This window comes from Poecilia formosa, unplaced genomic scaffold (genome assembly GCF_000485575.1).
Source record: "Poecilia formosa unplaced genomic scaffold, Poecilia_formosa-5.1.2 Scaffold27, whole genome shotgun sequence".
Taxonomy (NCBI): Eukaryota; Metazoa; Chordata; class Actinopteri; order Cyprinodontiformes; family Poeciliidae; genus Poecilia; species Poecilia formosa.
In genome coordinates, this window is record NW_006799966.1 from 2,480,092 (window position 1) to 2,503,466 (window position 23,375).

The following is a 23,375-nucleotide window of genomic DNA, read 5'->3' on the forward strand; positions in this document are numbered from 1 at the left end:
TAGCAGGAAATAAGAACTGGATTAGTGGGAGGTCGACTTCTCTGAACAGTAGGATCTTTGGGTTTTCCCTAAGGTGTTTTGGTGCTTGACACTAAGCTCGGCTCTTTATCTTAATCCTCTTTCAGCGACTCTCGGGGGTCCTGCAGGAAGGAAGTGAGGAGGTTACGTTATTTGACCGAAGACATGGTTGGGCGAGCCGTTTCAGTGTGACGAAACAATATAGAAAAGAGAAAGACATGGAAGAGAACATACTAATAGAATAAAAAGTCTCACCTTACGTTTAAGTCATCTGCACGCACAGTTCCATTTATAAGTTTACATACACTCCTCATGGAGCCAAATCTTGTACTAAATTAAAATATTTTATTTTGCCATTTGTTTTTAGTGTTCCAGATCTTCCAACTGTTGGTCCTCGGACCGTTCCTGGACTTAATAACAATTTTATTTTTTTTTACTTAATTTATAATAAACAGCACTGTTCAGTACTTGAACAGAACTAGAAGTTTTAACAGGACAATGATTTTTAACTAATTCAAGCTCCCTGAACTGATTCTCCAAAGTCCTAAGGTGTATGAAAATTTGTACACACACGTAAGTCTGTTTTGAATACACTTACGAATGTTCAAAACATTCCAGCCAGAAAAAAAAAAGCATGTAATTGAGGTGGAAACTTAATTCAGGGACATTGCTGCTACTTGTGTGTAATTATGAGCACTTTGTATACAGTGAAAAGTAATAAATAAAAATTGTAGACTCGATTCTTAATTTAAAAAATTCACCCAAATTGTTGGTTCTCTGGGAAAAACAAACAGAAAAAACTGAATTCACATTCCTAAAAGCTGTAATCAATATAAAGCTTATTTTGATGAATGTGATGATGACAGGTAAAACTGTTGTTTCTTTAAACTTTACAGGATCCAGAAGAGCCCAGCAGAGAATAAACGAACAACGCAAACACTAGAAAAATGTGTCAGTTTCCCCAAATTTTGGGGAAGGCTACAATGTTTTATTTGAGTGTTTATTAATAGGGCAAGAGTCAGCCAAGCATCCAAGCATACAACATGTTACTCTTTAGCTTTTACTTTGTTTCACGTTCTGAACGTAAAAGGAAATACAATAGGTAAAACAAAACAAAAACAAAAACAAAACACACAAAAAGATATTTACATACTGCATTATAAATATGTCAAATGTACATCATTATACACAAGTACCAAAGATGGTTGGCTAATGTTGAGACCCAAACAGAAGGACCTTAAAAAAATATGTTCAAAGAGAAACAAAAACAACTTATGGATCAAGATGACCAAAATCAGTTTAGTTCGTCTCTCCAGGAGGAGCTTTCCTTTCGATAAAAGCACTAAGCTAATATATACATTTTATATTGTTTGTTTGGGTTCAAACAGGCGGGTAATTCTAGTGTTTTTTTTTCTTTCTTTTCCTTCCTATCGTCTACAGTATGTAAATAGGGTTTCAGGGTAATTGCTGTACATATGGAGCTCTTCTGTCATCCCACTGAGCCATGAAAAAGTCTCAGTGAAATAAGGTGGTCAAGTAATGATCAGAAATAAGGCTTATATCACAGTACAGTACGAGTCGAAAATCCGAGCAAAAATCAGGTGGACATTTGAGGTCTTGAAGGAATTGTTTAACATTTTTGGCAGAAATGTGCTTCTCCACAAGATGTACCCAGTAGTATTAAGACATCTAGTTAGTACCCAAACATCCAACCAAGCAAAATGTATCCACTTAGCCGTTAAACATGCATATAAGAGAACAACCAAAGATAGTGGCACAGATAGACTAACTTAACTGTGGCACTACAAAGTCAAGATTGCACAAGAAGCTCTTGACTTATTGTACTCGAGCTGTCTAAGAGCACAGCGAAAAAAATTACTTTTTGGGTTAATTTTCAAGTTTTAGGAGCATGGCAGGTGACATCAGCAATCCCAGCATTTCTGCCAGGTATGGTAGAAATGGTAGGTTATCAGTGTCATGACAAATTAAGGTGTCAAAAATCATCAAAATATTTGAAGCTATTCTGTTCTTAAGGTTTAAATGGTCTTTGTTGAGATGACAGAGGAAAATGCGTCACTGGCCAGAGTTTTCCTGCTGTAGAAGAAGCTGCTACAGCTTTCCTCGCTTTACAACTATGACACAATTGGCTGTTAAGAAATATTCATTTACTCAAGGTCAAGATAATATGAGGATCTCACACGGACCAGTATCCGAGTTCTAATTCACAAGTTCACATTTCTACTAATTCAAATGCCATTTGTTTTAAAGGAAGAAACTACAAACTATTTTCCATCAGTTCTTTCAAAACATATTGCACTAAAATAGTGCAAGATTCACGTGTCAGGAGGCTTCCTCCAGGGACAACGGTACCAGTTAAGGATTCTTTGCTGCCACCTTCGTATTCATATTAGACATAACACGGTTGTGGTGGTGAATGTGGTGTATTGTTGGATGTGCATGTTTTTGTTGCATCTCAAAATGTAGCTTGATAATTCCTTAATTATTATTTGTTTGTTAGCCTACATCCACTTTGAACAAAAAAATTGCACATTTACAAAAAATGTCAAATAATTCCTTCCTCAGTTTTGCAAGTATCCTCTTCTGGCCATATAAAAAAAATGGGAAAAGTTCAAATCCGTAAAGCATCAACATGAGTATTGCAGATACGGTACCTTGTAGTTATTAGCCCTGTAAACAAATATCTTTGCCTTTTTAAGCCAAAAAAATAAATAATTATTATTATTATTATTAAAGAAAACCATTTTAAAATACTTACAAACCAGATAAAACAAGGTGAAAAAAAATCTGTAAAATACTGCACAGTTGTATGAAAGAAAACTTCCCTCTATTAGCCTCTTTCTGATTGTAATCCCTTTTACCGCCTTTACTTCAGTCAAAAAAATGCATTTTGTTGTCTCCCAGCTTTTACGCTCACATGATGTGAGGACAGGAAATGCTAAAGGAAAAGGACAGGGGTCATTTTTTTTCATTTAGACTAAAAGTCTGAGCTAGGTCAAACGGTTTTCGTAAGGAATAAGGCAAAGGAACATGAACTACTTTTTACAGATATCTGTACAATGAAACCCAGTTATGTTCCCAAATTTTTACTTTATGTTTATGACTTCTCCACAGAAATGCCCCTGAAGCAGATGTTCAGTCACACACACGCTCGCACACACGCACGCACACACACACACACGGTACCACATATGTATTTCACAGCAATAATAGCGGATATGATCTCTAGAGTACCAGTTCTACATCTATCAGCCGATCTCCCAGAATCCTGTGCTGTTAAACTGACTGAATCTCTGAAGCAATTACCAACACAATCCACTCAATCTTAAAAGAAATAATAACTCTAACAAAGAGATCGTAATGGTAGAAGTTCACAGTTTCAATCAAACCTTTGAATCTGAATGAATTCTGATTGAAGAGGCACACTCACAAAGCAGTGCGACTTAATAGTCCTAAAACATCATGGCCCTTAATTCCTTTATAGTCACGGACACGTTTACTGAAAGATTGTGCCATAGAAAATGACTCACTCTCACCCAATAGGAATTCTGCAATCAGCTCTTTCTATGATGATCCAAATCCATTTCCCTGTGAATTAAGTGTCGAAATCATTTGGCCTCTTTAACCATAATTGCTTTGCTTTTGTATATGATAGAGTGTTGAAGACATACATCACTGTGAAAGCTGTAACAGTCACTGTTATGAGAGATTAAGTTTCTCCCTGCGTCAGTGTTTTCCTCACTTGTAGAAACTACTTTTTTACTGTTCTGCGGGTTGATGCTTAAGCTTGAAAATTTGAAGCCGTTTTCTGACTCACGCTCATTGTATTTCTCTGTTCCCATTACAAAAGGGAAGAGGACGACATAGTAGGAAATGCTCTGAGTGTTAAGGATATGCTTTATTTTTTCCGATATGGCATAAATGCAGAAGCAAGTAATCTGTTTGGTTGAGGCTTCAAAAACATAAATCTTAAAGCTGATCGCGATCATTTCAGACCAAGACTGAATAAAGTTACGAGGAAAAAAAAAAGAGAAGAAAAAATAAAATATATTTAAAAATGTACAATGTCCAAGCTTGCAGCGCAGGGGAATATCTCCAGTAACTCGATACCTGATATCTCTCCATTGGTGCTGATTCTGGGTTACACAGTGTGAAACAGAGGAAGTACAACAAGTACACAATGAGCGGGTTTGGGTGTTTCTTTTTTTTTCTTTTTTCTTTTTTGTTGTTGTCTGCAGCTAGCTTCTCTCTGGCTTCTACATGATGCTGATGCTGCGGTTGAGCTCACACTGGGCGTTGTTGTTGTTGATGTTGGGATTGCGGAGGCTCACACTGGACGTGGGGACGGAGCTTAAGCTGCTGGAATCGTTGGGGCAGCCGTGCTGCAGCAGGATGTCGGCGCACTCCTGGCTCCCGGCTCGCCGGGCGTAGGACAGCGGCGTTTGGCTCCGAGCGTCTCGGCTTTTCACATCCACACCATACTGCGACAGAAAGTGATAGGAAAGTTGGATTCTGATTGCACATCACCCTTTGATCTAACCTCAATATGTTTTTTTCTAAATTCCCATAAGGATTTTGTCTTTCCCTACCTGGTCAACCTGAGTAAATTATTTTATTTAAACCAGTCCATAAGCATCTCACAGGTCCAAATGGAGCCAGTGGAGTTCGGCTCAAATGCTATGATGCTGCTGTACCATTTTATACCATTATACTATACCCAAATCAAGGTTTGACAGAAAAAAGAACTGCAAGCTGATCATATACTCATGTACACACAGATGATCAAAATGTAGCATCGACACTGGCGAGGAAAATTCCAATTCACTGCACCTGAAATATTGCAGTCTACTAAATACTGCATCCAAGCCGGGCTTGCATTGCAATGTGCATTGGAGACGTAATGACAATTAGGATTTGATTTATTGTGCAACTCTTACCAGAATCTTACCAGAAAGGTCAGAAATAAAGTTGTGGAGAAGTTTAATACAAGGCTAGGTTAAGAAATAAATTCTCAAGCTCTAAAAATAAATCCATAGTTAAGAAAACAGAGTACAACACGTTAAAGACGATAGATGTTCATAGTAATACACAACTCAGATTGGAGAATCTGGCAACAGGACAAAAGTTAGTTTTGTATTCCAAAAATCTGTGTCATTGCTGAATGAAAACAATAAGGATTTGGAGTTAGCCAGCAGCTTTTCCTGCAACAAACATGAAAGGTGATCTGGTCAGATGAAAATAAAACCTTTTGGCCCGCATGCAAAATATTGTGTGTGGAGCTAAACAAGGGATAATTCCTGTCAGATACTGCAAAAAGACCAGAGACTGGGCTGGATGTTCTTGTTCTGACAAAAACACCAATTACCATTGCTAACCGTAGCCTTATTCTTTCAGTCTGAGCTTGAGATATTTTGCACAGAACAAAAATAGGCAACAATTTCAGCTTCCAGATGTGCAAAGTTGGTATGAAATCCCTCAAAGACATGCAGCTCCAACTGCAATAAAAAGCGCTGTGACAAAGTAAGAATTCAAGGGGGAACAACAGAAACACAAGCCACATCATAACTCATGTCTTTTTTTGTTTCAATTCACAATTATGCACTGATGCGTGCTTGTCAGTAAAACCCCAATGAAATACATAAAAAAGTCTTAAAGCAAGTCAAAATATTAAAACTTTCAACATTTTTTCAACATTTTTTTAACTAAACCTGAGCATTTATAGAAAAATAATTACGATAAGAGTCAAATACTCTGTTTTTTTAAGCACACCAACTGCTTGAAGGTGAGAAAGGTGTGAAAAAATAAAAAATAAAACTTGTCCTTTGTTTCTTAGTTTTGGCCTGACCTGCTTTTATTCTAATCCAAACTGGTACCTTTAAAAAAAAAAAAGAAAAAAAAAAAAGAACAATCACATCTTCAGAAGTAAACCAAAAGGTCAACCCAATGCCAACCAATGCTGGACGCCCTTCTACACCCCCCACCCTTGCCGCCTCCCCTCCAAGCTCAGTTGAGCCTATACTCACCCAGATGAGCAGCTGCGTGATGACAACATTGGCCATGGCACACGAGAGGTGCAGCGCAGTGCGTCCATCCCCATCACCGTAAGTCTCATTGACCTCCTCCTTGGTGCCGTGGGCCAGCAGCAGCACCACCAGCCTCAAGTCATCCTCCACCACCGCCCGGAGCAGCTGTTGCCCCAGTGGAACATCCGACTGAGGCAGCCCGACCAGGAACAGCTTCTGCTCGTACTTGGCTCTGATCCAGCGCTCCTTCTCCTCCCTGGAGGGGAAAGACAGCGGGGGTTTCAGGTCAGCCAGGGTGAGACATGCCAGACATGCAATCAGCAATTTCACACCTTGGGTAGAGAACTTTCAAAATAATTTAGAGCCCATGATTTAAAGGCAAAGCCATGTGCAAAACGAAGTGCAGGGACACACAGGGGAAGCATTACAGTAATTGGCCTATGAGAGTCACTGAAGTATTGTGACATTTCTAAATTATTAGGGCACAGGAAAGTGATTTCACTATCACAGCCTACCACACGGGGAAATAATACAGTGAGATCGGATGGAGAGATCGGAGAATGCCAAAGGGTGTGATGCTTTGGGCAGCATTCCAGCCTCCACTGATTACGGCCGTCAGCACGACGGCTCGAGCTCGGCCAGCCTTCTAAAGGTTACACATCTTGAACAGCATGTCTGCTGTAGACAATACAGGAAGGCGGGGGACATATTTTTATCAGCACTGTCGGCTGTCAGTCTGAACCTGTGGATCTCCTCCACAAAAGAGGCAGTGTGTCTCTGGGCCTCAGGCTCCCTTGGGGTAGCTGGGCTCCGAGTCAGATCGATGGGGCTGAATGGCAGCCAGAAAGAGATGGTTGGATGTGGGGCTCCTTCACTCCAGCCTGCAAAGGAGAAAGGCGGTGGAGAGAAGGCTTCGTCCTCTATCAGCAGGCAGAGTTCTATCTTTTGCTTTCCATCTTGACCCCCCAATATCATTCTTCGCCCACATACAAACTGTTCAAATCAGAAGACGACGAAGAAAAAAAAAAATCAATATCAATAAGTGAATGACTGAGCATGCCCAGTGTGGTGCTAACCTGGTGACCCTGTCAGTCGGTCTGATAAGGAGAGCAGAAAGAGGCTGTTGTTTGGATTTGCGGGTGAGTGACAGAAAGGAGAAGGTTTGTGTGAATCAGTTAAAGCGGCGACGCTGGCTGGAGTGACAAGGCTCTCGTGGGACTCTTTATCAACGGGCCAAGGCTTAGCAGCATGTACAACCTGACAGTCTCACTCAATTCAATTGTATTTCATCATAATAAAAGGTGAAAGCGTACCCGGCTTGATGTTGCTAAAACAAAAACATTTGGACCTCCACATTCGACATAATTTACTGTAACTTTATGTGATAAGCCAACACTTTGGATGGGAAAGGAAAATGGTACTTGCTTTTCAATTTTATTTTTAAACTGCGGTGTGCATTTGTGCTCGGCGTACCTGGGCTCCTCTGCTTTGCAGAATCACTTCAGAAACAGTCAAATTGAATCAAAAGGATCTGTTAACATCAAATTTCAAATCTTAGCACAGGTTCTAGGTGTGTGTTTTAACTTGGGGGGGATTCTAATACGTGAATATACTTTAATCAAAACCGGGTTGTCTAAAATGCGGCCTCTGGACAGATTATGTGCACCCACAATTAGAAGTCAAGTACAGAATTACAGCTAAGTTTTTTCTGACAACAATGTAAAATATGCACAGCAACATTTTCAGAAACAACAAACCAAAAAAAAAATATGGAGATTAGTACCCATAAAAACGATGGGTACTAATCATTATTAGTACCCATTATGGGTACTTTAAATTATAAGTAAAGTAGCCTTTACTTATAATTTTAATTATAAGTAAAGTAACTTTTATTTATAATTTAAGTAAAGGTTGTCCTAATTTCTGTTTTTTTGGGGGGTTGTAAACCTTGTTTGGTCCATTTGACTCCAATGAAATATTATGATCTCTAATAGAAACAGAATACATTTAAATAACCTACTGTTGGTATGTATTTGTTGGATGACAACATTTTTCAACAACTAAATTATTTAAATACTCAAAATCAGCATGGTAAAAGGAAATTAGTTACTGAAACATGCAGCTGGAATTTGGCATTTGTTTTTTTTTTGTTTTTTTTTCCCATTTTCATAAATGATTGTTTGTGGTCTCCTAAAACGCCGTGTCTGCTGAAACAACAAATAACCTTTGCAGATGCACCAAATCTCGTCCCCATTTGGATGGAGCCTAAGATCAATACTTATCAGCACCGAGCCCAAATTGAGTAAGTCCAAAAGCTGCAAGGGTCATGAAGCTATTTACACCCACTTCAAAATAGTTTTAAACTTGTGGCACCTTTGAGGATTTTGTTGCATTTTTTGTTTTGGGCATGAAAAGAAAATGTGGAAGAGAAAGTATTTTCGCCCAGCACACTAAAAGCAAACCTTTTCTTCCAGAAGATAGCATTATTCGGAACTACAATACGTCCCTAATAGCGGGCAATTGCAGTTGCTCAGAGTTTTATGGCGTAAGACCTCCATCAATTCCAACTCAGTCATTATGTGCGGACAAGCCTGTTAGCAAATCAATTGCAGTTAGAGCCAGTGGACGGCTCAGAACAGGAAGGGGCCGTCCTGCCCCTCCACTCTTATTTCTTTGTAAACATGTTTGTTTTACAAATTCTGGACAGTCTGAGAACTGTAGGTAGGTCTCAGGACGATATGCACAACTTTTTAAAAAAAAAAAATCTAAGTATGGTGACAAATAAGTAGGGTTGATGTGTGCAGTTTGTTTCGGAAAAAGTCGACCATGAATAACACGAAGAATCTGTAGAGCCCAGTGAATTGATATGAGCTAAATGAGGCATAACGTTAGCACCAAGACGTGAAACAAAAAGGCAGAGAAAAGCCATTAAGAAGACGTCAACATCTCAGAAAGGAGCCCGGAGGACACTTTGTTAGCCTTCACAACAAAATCAGCCCTAAAGACCTGCAAGAAAGGCCTCATTCACAGCTGATTCTGAGCTTTAAATTCAACAAATTCACAGTCCTTTCTAGAAAGTTAACCCAATAAAGGAGCAGGAGGGACAGAAGCAAAAGTTAAGCAAAAATTCCCTAGCTGCAGCCACTTGAAAGAAAGAACGTGAAAGGAAGTAAAATGGTAAAATGGTAATCCCGCCTCTGTCTTTTGTTTGGAACAGAGCAACAATCCAAACAGAGGTAGGGTTTAGACAGTCAGGGGGTAACCAAGACTCTTGAATAGGACACTTCCTCACTACAGGAGGAAGAAAAATAAAATCAGCAGATTTAGCATGTCAAAGTGCCGGGACAAAGTAGGAGGGGAGGCGGAGAGAGGAAAGGAGAATGAATTTACACAGCATGGGGGAACATTCAGGAAATTGAACTGATGGCTAGTCCTACATATACAATACACACACAGGTTTTTTTTTTTTTTTAAGCTAATAGGCACCAATTTCCCCACCCAGCCCGGAGCACATGCTTGTTCTAAATTTCTCTGCTACTTGGGGGATAAAAAGGTGGTTTCATGTTCCTAGAAAAGACGTGTGTTGACCCTCTCTTTTAACTACGATCACACCACATTCGCCGCAAACCACCTCCGTCTTTCAGTAATCTTGCATCATAAACATAGATTAACTTTCACTCACTTTGATGTGAATGAAATTCTGGGCCAACATCAAAAACGCTCCCTGAGTTTTAAAGTGGAAATGAGGTTCCTGCCCTGAACTGGTGTCCCTTTTCATTTGCCTATGCAGAATCTGGTGAGTTAAAGGCAGCTTTAACAGTAGAGAAAATGTTTCTTTTATAATTCTATTAGAGCTCTGTCCCTCCAACTCTATGCTGAGCAATGCATTCTGACCCTGACTTAATTAAGTGGCAAATGGCAGAATGATTCTCCTAAACCCGACCCACGAGTCAAGAACACATGACTGAATTCAAATAAAGAGGAACAAACAAGGATAATTAGTCAAGCCTGAAAGACAAAGATGAACAGAAATTTATAGGAAGGGAATAGAACGTGAGACGGGGGAGGAGGAGCAAGAGATGCCACAAAATGACCAATCTAAGTGCCTGTAATAAAGGTGCATTGGTCCATATAGGAAGAGGAGGATGTCCGTCTCAGTACTCGCCCATCTTTCAAACTCACACTGAGTGCTTCACAACTATCAAAGCTTCTCTAGCTCCTCCTCCTTCTTCTTCACGAGCCTCCACATTCACTGTGGATACATCAAATAAATGCTTTGAAAGGGAAAGAAATGGCGTTGGTGTGGTGAAAGGGGCGATGGGAGTTGGTCCGGGGGTGGGGAAGACGGCTGTGGTTGGACCAGCTTGAACAGACTTTGCAGTGGGGGTGGAGGACTTCTATAGAACTGGTTCCCATGCAGCCAGGAGCTCCACTTCCACAGACCACGGGGAGGGAAGAGCAGAGAGTGAGGAAGAGCAGTAGAAAGACAAGAAGGGAGGGTGAGAGGGGAATGACAGAGATTGAGAAAAAAACAAAAAAAACACAGACAACAGAAGGAAAAAGCTGGGGCCCCCAAAGCATCAAAGGTTGCTAAGGGCGAGAAATGAAGGAGCAACACAGTAAACGCTCCACTAAGAGTGCTAAATAAGGCCTCCCATGGTCCAGCGGGTTACAGTGCAGACCAGCTTTGCTCTGCTCTGAGAATACCAGCTCCAAAAAGAATGAAGACAAATATTTTTACAAGTCCAGTCGATGCTTCTTGCCCGTCTCTCTTCCACGGTGCAACCCGAACAGATGACCAGAACTCAAAAGGTTTGTTGAGCTCTATAGAATTGCCAGTGGGAGAGCATCTGGTTGCCAAAAGGCAGGCAGAGGGATGAGTTGAATATATTGTGACATTAATGAGGTTGTCAGACTCCTCATGATGGAGTGGCTCTGTTTTTGTGCCAGCAAGACTAACACTCTTAAACGCTCATGCTGTTAACCCCTGCTGAACCCTTGCCTCACGTACAAAGCTGAGGGGACGATAACACATGGTCCGCTTAAGTGTGTGGACTGCTTCATGTAGTCCTGCACACATAAAGTGACAGATTTAAATCCTTTGTTTTTTTTTTGTTGTTGTTTTTTGTTGGTATTCTTATTCATTTATTTTAATTTCCAAACATTATTGAGACTAAATACACCAGCCACCTAATTGGGAACACCTTGCCATCAAGTCGAAACCATTTTGTTTTCAGATCTGCCCAAATTCCAGGAGGCATAGGTTCAACAAAGTGTTAGAAATGTTTCTCAGTGGTTTTGGTTCATATTAACATAGTTGCTGCAGTTTGTTGGCTGCACATCCATGTCCATCTCCTGTTCCAACACATCCGTGGGGTGATCAACTGGATTGAGATCTGGTGAGCGCGGAGGCTATTGGAGCACAGAGAACTCGACGTCATCTTCAGAAAAAGCAGTTTGAGATCGTCTGAGATTGCTTCTGGAAGCATCCACCAGAAGATGGGTGACACTGTAGTGATAAAGGTGTGGATATGTTCAGCAAAATTACTTAGGAATTCAATTGATGATCATCTGGTACTAAGGAGTCCAAGATGTGCCACGAACACATCCCTAACTGTTTTTCCAGTCAGTTATCTAATTTTATTGAAATTTTATTGAACCAGAGTGAATTGTAGCCTCGGTTTCCTGTTTGTTGCTGAAAAGAGTAGCACCAAGTTCCATCTTCTTCAATTATTCTGACACACTGGCTGTAATAAGAAATTACCTGAGGTACTGTTATCTTTCCATTTAACCAGTGTGACCATTCTCCCCTGACCTCGAATATTAAAAAAAAGGCATTTTTGTCCACTCAGCAACCACTCTCAAGATGTGCATAGAATGTTCTGTTTTTTTTCTTCTGAAAAACAGAACATTCTATGCAAACCCAAGAGTCCTACCATGTAGGACAGTAGAAAGGCAGTTTGTAAAACACTCAGACCAGCCTGTCTGGCACAAACAACCACAAGACATTCACTAAGTCGTTTAACTGATTCATTTTTTTTTTTTTTTTTACCATTCTGATGCTAAGTTTAAATTCAACAACTCATTTAGGAGGACCTAATAAAGTGTTTGGTGAGTATAAATTGCATGGCTCAATATGCCCATGCTATAACAGAGCAATCCCTTCTTTCCGTCCGCCTGGCCCTGAAATCCAGTGGCATATTGGCAATTAGCAACCAAGTTGCTACTTCTCCCACGCAGGGATAATTACTAACCTGTGGCTTTCATTTAGAAAGAGAAAGCAGACAGAGGACATTGGAAGACTCAGCCATTCATTTGTCTTAATTAATTAGTCTTCCTCCACCAGGGCTCCTGGTGAGGCCGACTACTCTAAAAAAGTCCTGAGAACCAGCCGCTTCAACGGTTGTAGCCTGTGAACAGCCTGGAAGCTCTGCCCGATGTTCAGGGGCAACCGTGAGCAGCAGAAGCTACTCTTGCAGTCGTGTTTGTGGTGACAGGACCTCCTTTGCAAACAGCACGACTGGACAATGGGAGAGCTGGAGAAGAATGGGTTAAAGTAGACAGAGGGACCAGGTTTGGAGAGGTTAGTGGTGTGATTCATTTTTATTACCACGCAGCCCCTGCAGGCGGCAGGAGTGGCAAATTATTTCTGAAACAAAGTGGAGGGCTCTCATCAGAGCTATTACCCGCCTGTGGCCGAAGGCGGCACAGAGCCCACAGAGGGTGACAGTGAGAGGCCCCCCATCAATGAGGGATAGCCGTCCACATCCGTCCACGCTCCAGGATATCCCCCTCCCCAAATGAGAACTGGTGTCTGTGCTTCTGTGCGTGCGTTTCGTTGTGTGCAGGAGGAAGATAAAGGTAAAGCTAACTGTTGGACCACTCCCATGATATCCATCAAAAATAATCTCCAGTATTGTTTTTGTCACAAACCTGCCAAGCAATTAGAGGTGACGTGCAAAACACAATGACTTGTGGGTACTAATTAAAGGAACAGCTCCCATGTAATATGCTGACTCCAGAGATGAGCAATGACAGGAAGTACTAACAAGTTCATCATTCCAGATTCAGCTGAAGCATAGCCAGATGAAACCTTCTTCTGAAATGACCCTACCTTGCATTGCGCTAAAAATAAAACTAATCAGTAAGTAAATGTTCATTTATTAATTAAGGTAACTAAGAGGAACATTTGGATTGTCTGGTTATACAAAACCCACTGTTAGTTTCTGGGGTTGAGTTACAATAATAATAATAATAATAAAGTAAAATAAAAATAAGAAAACAGCAATTTTTCTTACAAGTGAAGTAAGCAGTGTAACTGTTTTAAGAATAATCTAATTGCTTTCAGCATGAGAGTTAATTTGGTGGAGTAAGTGTAAACTATCAGCTCAGAAAAATATGTTGAGCGTTTTAAAAAAAAAAAAACCTGATAACCTGACTCCTATAAAGTTGACTCACTTCAATATAACAAGAAGCCTCACCCACATTTAAGTACCTTTGGACGGCAGCATTTTTGGTATCCAGCTGAAAAAAAAAAAAGCTAACAATAGACACTCGTAGAGTTTATTGCTTAATCCAAACCATGTAAATACAATTTATTAAAACAGGTGGTCAGTTCACACATGCAAATATTTTTCAAACCACTTTCACATCGTGAAGCATGCAGTCATCCTAATGTTCAACTATAATTCAGCAGCTGTGCTGATCTGCGTATAACAAATTTACATACCGAGATCCTAAGATCTTGAATATCATAAGCCAAACCAATCTTGTGGATGAGCGCCTTTAAGTTAAATCTCAAAAATGCAAGAGGCAAAACTAGTCTTGCAGGAGACATTCAATCAGACACCAAGTTGATATTCAGGTAGTTACTGAATCGTTTAGATTAGGTGTCACTAATGTTTAGTCAGAGTCAGTAGCCATACAAAGCCTGCCTATGTGTCAAGACAAAGCTGCTATGTGTCACCAGTTTGACACAATTAAAATCCTCACTTTTATGGTGAACTGCATTTAAAAGGAAAGAAAAAAAAAAGCACAAGAAGGGGGAAAAAAAAAATCAATCAGCTGGAATTTATTCATCCTACTTGATATATACCTGATTTTATAAAGGAGAGAACCATCAACATCTCACCAACCAGTGGCAATGTAAGATATTTAAAATTATATTCTTGGTCTAAAGATTAGTTATCCAGCAAATGAGATTTATTGTTTCACAGCAAAAGCTAATGGAGATGTTGCTGCGGGACAGGATTGGATTTTTTTTTAGACAGTGAAGAACCTTCCTGCCTGCGGTGACGTGGGACTGACAGTGGTAGGGAGAGGAATCAACATCAATAATCTTTCATCAAGTCCACAGTGCAGCACTTCAACACAGAAAGGACTCAATAAACAACTGTAGGCCATCGTTCAGGTCTGAACTGGCCAGAGAGTGGAGGATAAATTCGAGCGGTTTGCAAGCAGCGGATAAATAAAACATCACTTCAAGTGAAGCGTTTTTGTATCTACAAATGGCCGAGATGTCACCATAAAAAGTCTCATGATTTAAGATATAACACACTCCTTGATATTTCAGTCTTATGTGGAACATTTCTGCAACAACGCATAAGCCTGCAGCTCAAAGAAAGTGCATCAAACTGCATGCTCTCAACTTATGTAAATATAGATAGAAATATCTTTGTTTTGATGCATTTAATAAATGCAGAAGAGAAATTAAGGCTGAGGTGATAACCTCTAAGCCAAATTTTTCATGCTCTTTTTATTTTATTTTCCATTATTAAAATGACCCACCATCTCCCGTAAGTTTTAGCATCATAGTCAGTAAAAATTTACACATGAGATTATTAGAGACCATTCAACATGCCAAATATATTGTTGGCATTAAGACTCTGATTGCATAGAATTTGAAATATCCGATTTGACATTATGAAAAGTGATGTCACCGCATGCTAAGCAGATGATGAAATTACTACTTTCATAAACTTTGGTCACACATTTTTTTTTCTCATTTATGTCTCTCCACCTCTCATTACTTTAGTGCTGCAACATTTTTGAAATCTTGTCAAATTAAAATATTTTCTAAAAATCGTAAATCTGTAAATAAATGATGCTGATTATCTTGTGGTAGATCCTGATTTCTAGTCAACTGATGGGCACATCTCTAGTGTCAGCTAGAAACAAAAAGCAAGAATATAAAAAAGGAAAAAAACAACAACAAAAAAAAAAACAGCTTGATGATGCAACGTCAGTTAAATCCAAATACTGATATTCTTGCTCATAGGCAAACCTAACGGTATACAAACAAATTAAATTGTTAAAAAATATATATTACCTCTTCCTGTCTGTACTTGCACAATTGCGAGCATTAGCATAAAAAACCCCCAAAAAACCTTTTTCTGCTTTTCTCTTCTCTTAAAGTTACGAAGCTCAAATGCCATCAGCTAGACCCTGTAGACAATCTTTGTTGCGACAGACAGAGTGATGACCCAGGTCTGTGTGATGGATATGTGACATTGTGGTTTGGGACCTGGGGGCCTGGCTGTTGGGGTGGGGTTTAGCCATCATGGTGTGCTTAATTACCTGCACCGCCACACAACAGACCATTAGTCAGACTGGGACGATGGGTCTCAACAGTCAACAAGAGATAACAATCCTCTTACCAGACTGTTTTCTGGGTACCTTAGAGGAACGGAAACTGTGGGCAGAAATATATGCAGAAGCAGAAAAACCTTTGGTTAAGATGCAAGAATAAAAGGAAATGTCTTTGCCAATTATGATGAGAAATCTCAATGCTCTTGCAAACAAACGTGTTGTTTGTTCACCGGTACGCATATTTTTAAAATCTTCCCATGATAAGAACTCTTTTGTCAAGCCACAACACTGACTTTCATCAGGCAACTGCAAAACATACCACTGCATTTCATGGAGTTTTATTTTCAAGCTGCAAAAATGAACAGAGAAAGAAGACTGTAGCAGATATATTAGATTTATAAAAAGAAAGCAGTAGGTACGGTGAAGGATAAAATCTCTGACATAACAGACATTGTGATCAGTGTGTATGAAAAGAACTGGAGCTCAAGACATAAAATAATGTGTTTTTGACTCAGTGGGCTGACATTTATGGCCCCCTGGTGATTCTTATGGAGCATTTGGTGGTGTGAACTACCTCCGCTGAAATGTGGGTAGCTAATAAATGGCGGCTAATGGAGAGAAGACTCTCATGCCTTCTCCTCCTCTAATCTCTGCACGCTTCATTAAGCATCACCTTTATTTGCAGAATCGTGCTAACCTGGTGCTGTCGTTCCCTGGCTTTGTGTATCCCTCCAAACAGCCCTCCCATACGCTGTTGGCCATCGCGTTGCCGATTGCTGTCATCACCATGCTCAGCTCCACCGGCCAGTCGTCCAGATCCAGAGAGCGCACGCGGGACAGGTGGGTGCCCAGGTTCCTATGCATGCCCGAGCACTCAATGCACATCAAGGCGCCCAGGTTCAAACTGGCCCAATCCGGGTCTACAGGATAGAAAAATCAGGAATCATTAAGAACAGGTCAGAAAGAGCTAGCATTTTTACTTGAAAGTAAAAATTTATTTTTTATTTTTTAGATTTGATCAAACATTAGTTCATGAGTTGTGACCCTGTTTCTTAAGAATAAAAGGAAACCCCATCATTCTGCACAGACATCTGCTGTAAAACATTCAACAACAGTCAGATTTCACTCAAGTTCCTCCAGAAGATGAAATGAGAAATGGTACCAATATTAAACTATGCTGTATAATTATCCTAATGTCAGTAGGTTGTGTTAATGACTTTAGTTCATAGTATTAAGCCAAGACTGGATTTGCAAAAGTAACCCAAGTTAGACTGTTTTATATCCAACATTCTTTTTCCCCATTGATCACTGCCTTCTTTCAGTTAAGCTGTGAAATAAATAAATCTTGCAAAATGAAAAGGCACATTTTTTAATATGTAAGATAATGCCATTAATGGTACATTCCCTTTTAGGGGAAACTGTAAAGGATCTTCCTAGCAGCCAGCTTTAAACAGGTAAAGGTCAGAACAGTAAAAATAAAAATATTTTTTTAAAAATGACATGTTTAAGCAAAAACATCAGAAGAGACACATCCTCTAAGTGAATCTTTAAAAGCTATATTGTTGACCAATATGACTGGAAATTGCTGAATTCGGCTTAAATTTAGCCAAGTGGGTAAATATAAATTCTAATGACGGACTTAGCTTAATGTGTTAGATACCTTCTTTCCTTTTAAAACCTCAGTTACAAGATTTTTTGTATATTTACTATTTACTTTACAATCAAAAACCTAAACTGAAACAAAAATGTTTTTTTTTTATTTTTTTTTTAGGTTTTTACAGCACAACTTGATACAGATTTGTTATAGCTAAAGCACATATAGCTTCTAGGAAAAAGTAAGCAAATTGTTTTGATTCCTTATTTTGACTAGTCATATTAATCTAGAATGTTATGTAATCTTGAATCTTCTTTGTAATATCCATGTATTGTAGATATGCAGGGATATACTCACTGGGTGCATCACAGTCCACACAGAAGCTGTTCCCCCTCACGTTCCGTATGGACTGAATGGCCATTGCATCACTTTGGCTGCCTAACCGAGACTGTGAGAAATTAAGGAGAAAATAAGTCAACAGGAACTAATTGTTCCAGTGTGGGGGAACAGAAGGCAAACAATTACAGCTGGACTCAGGTTGTGGACAACTGACAAGGAGGTGATAGGAGCTTCAGTGGCTCGGGTGAAAAGTGAAACAGAGAGAATATGAATATGTTAATGAGGCTGTGTTTCCCCATGTAGCCCGACTCTAGCTGTGTTCTCCCTCTGATGTCTGTCAGTTTTAATAAGAGACTCCCCACACTGCGGCACACCTGTCTGACTACCTCCCACGTGCCGTAGCTTCAAGCTGGTGAGGTGGGGAAGGGGCACCGTAAGGTCGGAGGATGAGGAAAAAAGAGGAATGTAAATGAGGCAGAAGAATAGTAGCACGACAACAGTTGGATCCTATGCGTGTCTTCTTATTGCTCCTTATGTTTCCTGACCTACTGTACCTTGTTCTTGATGCTCTCACAGGACTGTAGGCTGGCAAAGATCTGGCTCTCTATTGCTTGCACCCACAGCTCCCTCTCCTCATATGTAGATGCTTCGAAGTTCCACGTCTGGCCCGTTAATGACACAATGATGAACTCAAAGGAATCTTCTTGCTCTGAAAATAAAAAGTACGATAGCTTAACATAACGTAAAAAAACTAAGATAGTGTTGTTTATGTTTCATCTGAACATATTTCTGAAACGGTACATTTAGGCTCTGAAATAGACAATCACCACCTGGCACCCCATTGATTTTTCACATTGGAAGACGGAAAATATGCATTTCATTCTATTATGAAACTGACGCTCCAAATCATCTCCGAATGTCAAGGGTTTAGAAACTTTAATGAATGTTTAAGGCTAATACGGTTTTCCATTGTCTACACCCGCCTGGCCTTTCAGGGTCACAAGAGGGGAGGGGTAACAGGTGTTGGTGTTTGTCTTCAGCAGTTATTGGATGAGATGAGAAGTTATTGGATGAGTTGTCAGTTCAACACACGGTAACACAGAGAAACAATCATATCCAACGGCAGTTTAGAGTTATCTCTTATCCTAACAGTTATGTTTTTGGACTGTTTAGACTGTGGGATGACGCCAGAGAACCCATGTAGGACCCACACATGTATGGGGAGAACATGCAAATTCCCAGTGCCTTCTTGCTGCCAGGCAACTGTTCTACCAAGAAAATGCCAAAAAAATGCCTTCCAAGCAGGGCTATTTATTGATGAAATGCTCTGAAACATTTTGCTGTTGACTTGTGTAGCTTGGTAACTGAGCACAAGAATTCAAAAATCTCCCAAGTTTTCAGACTTTTTGCTAAAATGCCCTCTAATGGTGACGGAGACAAATTTAAGATCTGAGCTGTGACGTCTAAGACAAATCAGATGCAGCATTGATTCATTACCCATTTTAGTTCTTGTAAACACTTCAGTCACTGCATTTAAGGCGCTATTTTATCAGATGTTTTAGTTCTTCCTGTTTTATCCAGAATAAAAAGGGTTGCTTATATGTTTTGAATATACATAAAAACACTGGTGCTCAGTTGAACTTTAAACACATGAAAAATATGTGAGATAAAAATGTTCCACTACTAGAGACAAATCATTTGACCACTGTCAAAAAGGTTGTGGTTAAGTACCGGGGAGTTTTGGCTTCCAACAACATTAGAAAATGTCCTGGATTATGCTATAACATGATTTGATGGACTGTGAGAAAGTGTGCATGAATGGGTGAATAGGACAGGTTTGTAGAGCGTGAAAAAACTTGGTCCTCATTTATAAAAAATGCACAAAATGGGACCGTGTTTAATTTTCAAACAAATCTGGGGAGTTATGTCTCCAAACCCAAAACAGTGTGGAATGGGGATGTGTGGATCTGAACATAAGCAATAAGGCCTGAGAAAGTGGGTGACATTTTTTTGCACAGTATTGCACTGGACAGTGCAACTAAATTTGGTTCTCTGCTACCAGATTACTTGCTAGGTGAACCTGATTGCTCACAGGCTCGGTTTGGTTCACTTAAACACAGTTCGCTTTTTCTGCAAAGATTTTTATGTCCAAACTGAGGTTCTAATTAACTATTAACTATAGATGTCCCCAAATCTTTTGGACTTTACTTTTTCTTTCCTCATTGTATTCTTCAATTCATTCTTTTAAATAGACTTCAACCCCTGGTTCCTTTCTGTGTGACTAAAATTTATGAAAATGTCACCTGATGTTTTCTGTGAGGAGTTCTGACACAACATATGTTCCAACACATGCTGTTCAGCAGCAATTCATTAACTCCGTACAGTACAATGTGACTTGTGTAACGTCTCTGGTCTCTGCACATGCTTGAGCTCATTGCCAAATGATTTGTAATTACCTAATTATGTCTATGCAAATAGTATTCTCGTTTGCATAAACCACGTTTGGAGGACTGGAGGCAAACGCACACAAGAGGTACATGTTTTCCACTGCAGCTTTTATCCACTTTGTCAACATCGCGTTTCTGTTGATTTGCTTCCTGAATGCTTCGTTTTTAACAGTCAAACTGTCGACTGAACTAATTATTAAAATTACATAAAAACTTGCAGTACTGCATATCACTCTAAAATTTCTGACATTAAATTAGCAGTGCATGACTAATAAAACGTCTGCAATAACACGATGTTGTGGTGTTAGACAAATCATCCGACTGAAGATATTATATTTACAATCAATTTACACTCCTTGCTGTGTGACACAGTCCTTTGCTGCTTAATGACAGATGTGCGATGGATGCCACTAATGTTGCAATCTCTGTGCTGCAGCAGAGGGGCCATTTCTTCAGGACTAAAGCAATAATGCAATTAGCTTGACACCGACTTCAATTATCTGATTTAGTTTGTGGTATCGACTCCAGGTCACAGAGAATCAATAAAGACTTGAAGCCTCTTTATTTAGACTTACAGCACAAAAAAGTACGTGTGAGCATCTGTTTGTGTGTGTGTGTGTGTGATATTTTGAAATACTGATCATAGCAGAAGGATTCCACAGAAAAAAGGGGTTAACTTTACGCATTTCAAAGGCAGAACAAATAGAGCAGCAGGGAACAACACAATGGCAAAAAAAATAAAAAAATAAAATAAGAAAGATTAATTGTGATACACATAATCGAATTACATTTTTTTCTTCTCTAATATACCTTCAGGTACAATAACTAATGCGTTTGATTAGAATTTGTGATTCCGAATGTTGTTGTACTTGTGCTCTCATTGCTGTGAAAATCTGAACAAAGCTAATTATTCTGTTGGCTGACCAGGCAATAAATTGGAGGCATTAACACACTTTCATTATGGAGATTAAAAAAGCGATGGGTGGCTGGTTTCTTAAACTGATGCGTACACAAAGGATTGCAAATCTAGTGCTCTATGTATAATGATGTACACTAGAAACGTGAAAGATACAGGATCAGATGTGACTAAACATGGGCAGGTGCCTGCTGTGAAGGTACATTTTGGTTTAAAAATCTAAATTTTCATATGGTCTTACTGTGTGAAATATTTTAAATCAAAAGTCAGTGAGAGCTCACCCCAGAGTTATCTACCAGAGCAGAGTAACCCTGTCAAACTGTTGCTGTGTACTGTCCATCAGCTGGCTGAAAGAAAGGAATTGCTCAAAATGTCTTTAAAAATAAAGACAAATTGTTGGTGAATACTTCCAGTCATGAAGTATTCAGCTTTATGACTGTAACTATGTATTTTAACAGATCAAACAGATTTTAAAGATGCAAAAAGGAGCAACCCTCAATACTATTTTTAAGATGTGCAGTTCAGAATCATAATCAGCCATCAAACACAAAGAATTGAACTGTAAAATTCGCAACCAGGGTCCAGCTAATCAACTAACTAAGCTCTGAAATCTCAAACTGAATGCTCTGGGAAATATGAACGACTAAATTTAACTGGTCAAAATTATGTTTTGATTTTGCACCACTGGGTTTTTAACCATCAATGTAACATCATTTTTCAGCACTGATGATTCACAGGCTGACACTACTTTTTTCAGCTCATAGATGTTTGATCACTTAGGGACATTCACATTACATAGTGCTTTCAACTTTCAGCCCAAGATGGTCAGGAATGTTTTATGTCTGAAGAAAAAAAAAAATAGTAACATGGCTTATCATACATAATGCACATACATACGTCAGAGGCAACAGGACAGGATCTGAATGTCAAAGCTCTGAATCTTCTCACTCTTCACTTGAGTGTCAGTGTTTCAAAATCAATGTAGTTGTGAATGATGATTATCAGCAGTGCTGATCTTAGTCATTTGTTTTCTTTAAATAAAATCAGTCATATCAAATTATGCATTTCTATACTTGTTATCCACTCCTTTGTGTTTATTTCATTTTCTTAAAGGCACAAAACAGAAAAAAATTGTGGTACGTTTGTTGAAGATAATTAGAATCCCATATGGATCAATGTGGATTGCTTTTATCAGCCTATTTAGCAATAAACACACAAAGAAAACTACAGAATCCTAATCCGCAGAATTTTAGCAAACAATCTTCTTCCCAACAAGCAGACTTAGCACGAATAACCTGTCAAAGTTACTGCGCCAGGAAAATTGTCTGATGGTACTTCTGCCATCACTGTTGTTGCAGTTAGCATGAGCATAGCCATTGAACAATCAACTTGTCACATTAACCTAAACATTAACCTGCTGACCACATCTACATCATCCAGTGATCAACAAGTTCTTGCCAATTACCAATAAATTAGCCCTGTCCTGTCAGTGGGAGGATATGTAGGAACATGTTTTAAAGTCAGTAGAAGTTCAGGGTGAAGAATGAAAAAAATATAAAATTTTCCTCAATTAACCTGGCATTAAGATTAAAATTACAGGATAATGGCAATGTTGTTCCAAAGGGGAGAGGAGCAGGTTCTGATACATATTTCTGTCCAACCATCACATGGATCATACATTTTTTTCCACCATCTCCTCTAAGTATAATGTTCATCTTCTCCTTTATTGCTTGTTGGCGTAAAACAACCGCATTGTAACAGGCAAATTATATTTTAAGACACAGAAGGGCTTTGGCTACCATTATATATTTGTAGTTGGATAAAGCGTGTCGAATTGAGTAGTTAAAAACAAACTTTGTCACACAATATGTATTTCTAGTGTATAATATTTATTTACCATTTTTATCTCTGACAAATTTCAAAGAAATACGGATTTTGCTACCTACTGTATTTATCTTAATTGCTTCTTTGGTATGCTTGTTCAAGATAATTAGACTCTTAACTAATTAAAACCTCATATATAAAAAAAAAAAAAATTCCCTTCTCACCCTCCGCGGGTGGTCTCTTTCATCCTCTGAGCTCGGGTCCTCTACCAGAGGCCTGGGAGCTTGAGGGTTCTGCGCAGTATCTTGGCTGTGCCTAGAACTGCACATTTCTGGACTGAGATGTCTGATGTTCCATGTTTTCGTCTCTCGCCCATTTCCGTCTTGTTCCAGTAGCCCATTTTTCATCAAGGGGCTCTGGTTCTCCAGCACCTGACGCAGTCCTTGTTTGGCCGGGCGACGTCTGAACCGGCATGTTATGCGTATCAATGTCTCTCATGGTATTGCACTGTTGTAACTCGCCCCAGCCCGGATTCGAACCCCGGTCTCCCGGGTGGTAGACTGGTGTCTACCCACTGAGCTATACAGTCAGCTTTAATGAGGAAAGTG

At 39.4% G+C, this 23,375-nt stretch overlaps 1 protein-coding gene across 3 annotated transcripts in view; it reads right to left on the reverse strand.

The window, feature by feature from the left end:
- Window positions 1-969: 969 nt before the first annotated feature.
- agap3 (ArfGAP with GTPase domain, ankyrin repeat and PH domain 3) overlaps window positions 970-23,375 on the reverse strand; it is a 148,767-nt gene continuing 126,361 nt past the window's right edge. For 2 of the 3 annotated variants that reach the window (XM_016669732.1, XM_016669735.1), the window contains 5 exons: window positions 18,135-18,289; window positions 17,599-17,689; window positions 16,345-16,567; window positions 6,060-6,315; window positions 4,293-4,517 (listed from right to left, as the gene is read on the reverse strand). In XM_016669732.1, coding sequence (XP_016525218.1) covers window positions 4,293-4,517; window positions 6,060-6,315; window positions 16,345-16,567; window positions 17,599-17,689; window positions 18,135-18,289 — 950 coding nt within the window. Of the gene's footprint in view, window positions 4,518-6,059; window positions 6,316-16,344; window positions 16,568-17,598; window positions 17,690-18,134; window positions 18,290-23,375 lie in introns of all 3 variants that reach the window. The other variant, XM_007548661.2, reaches the window with a different exon arrangement.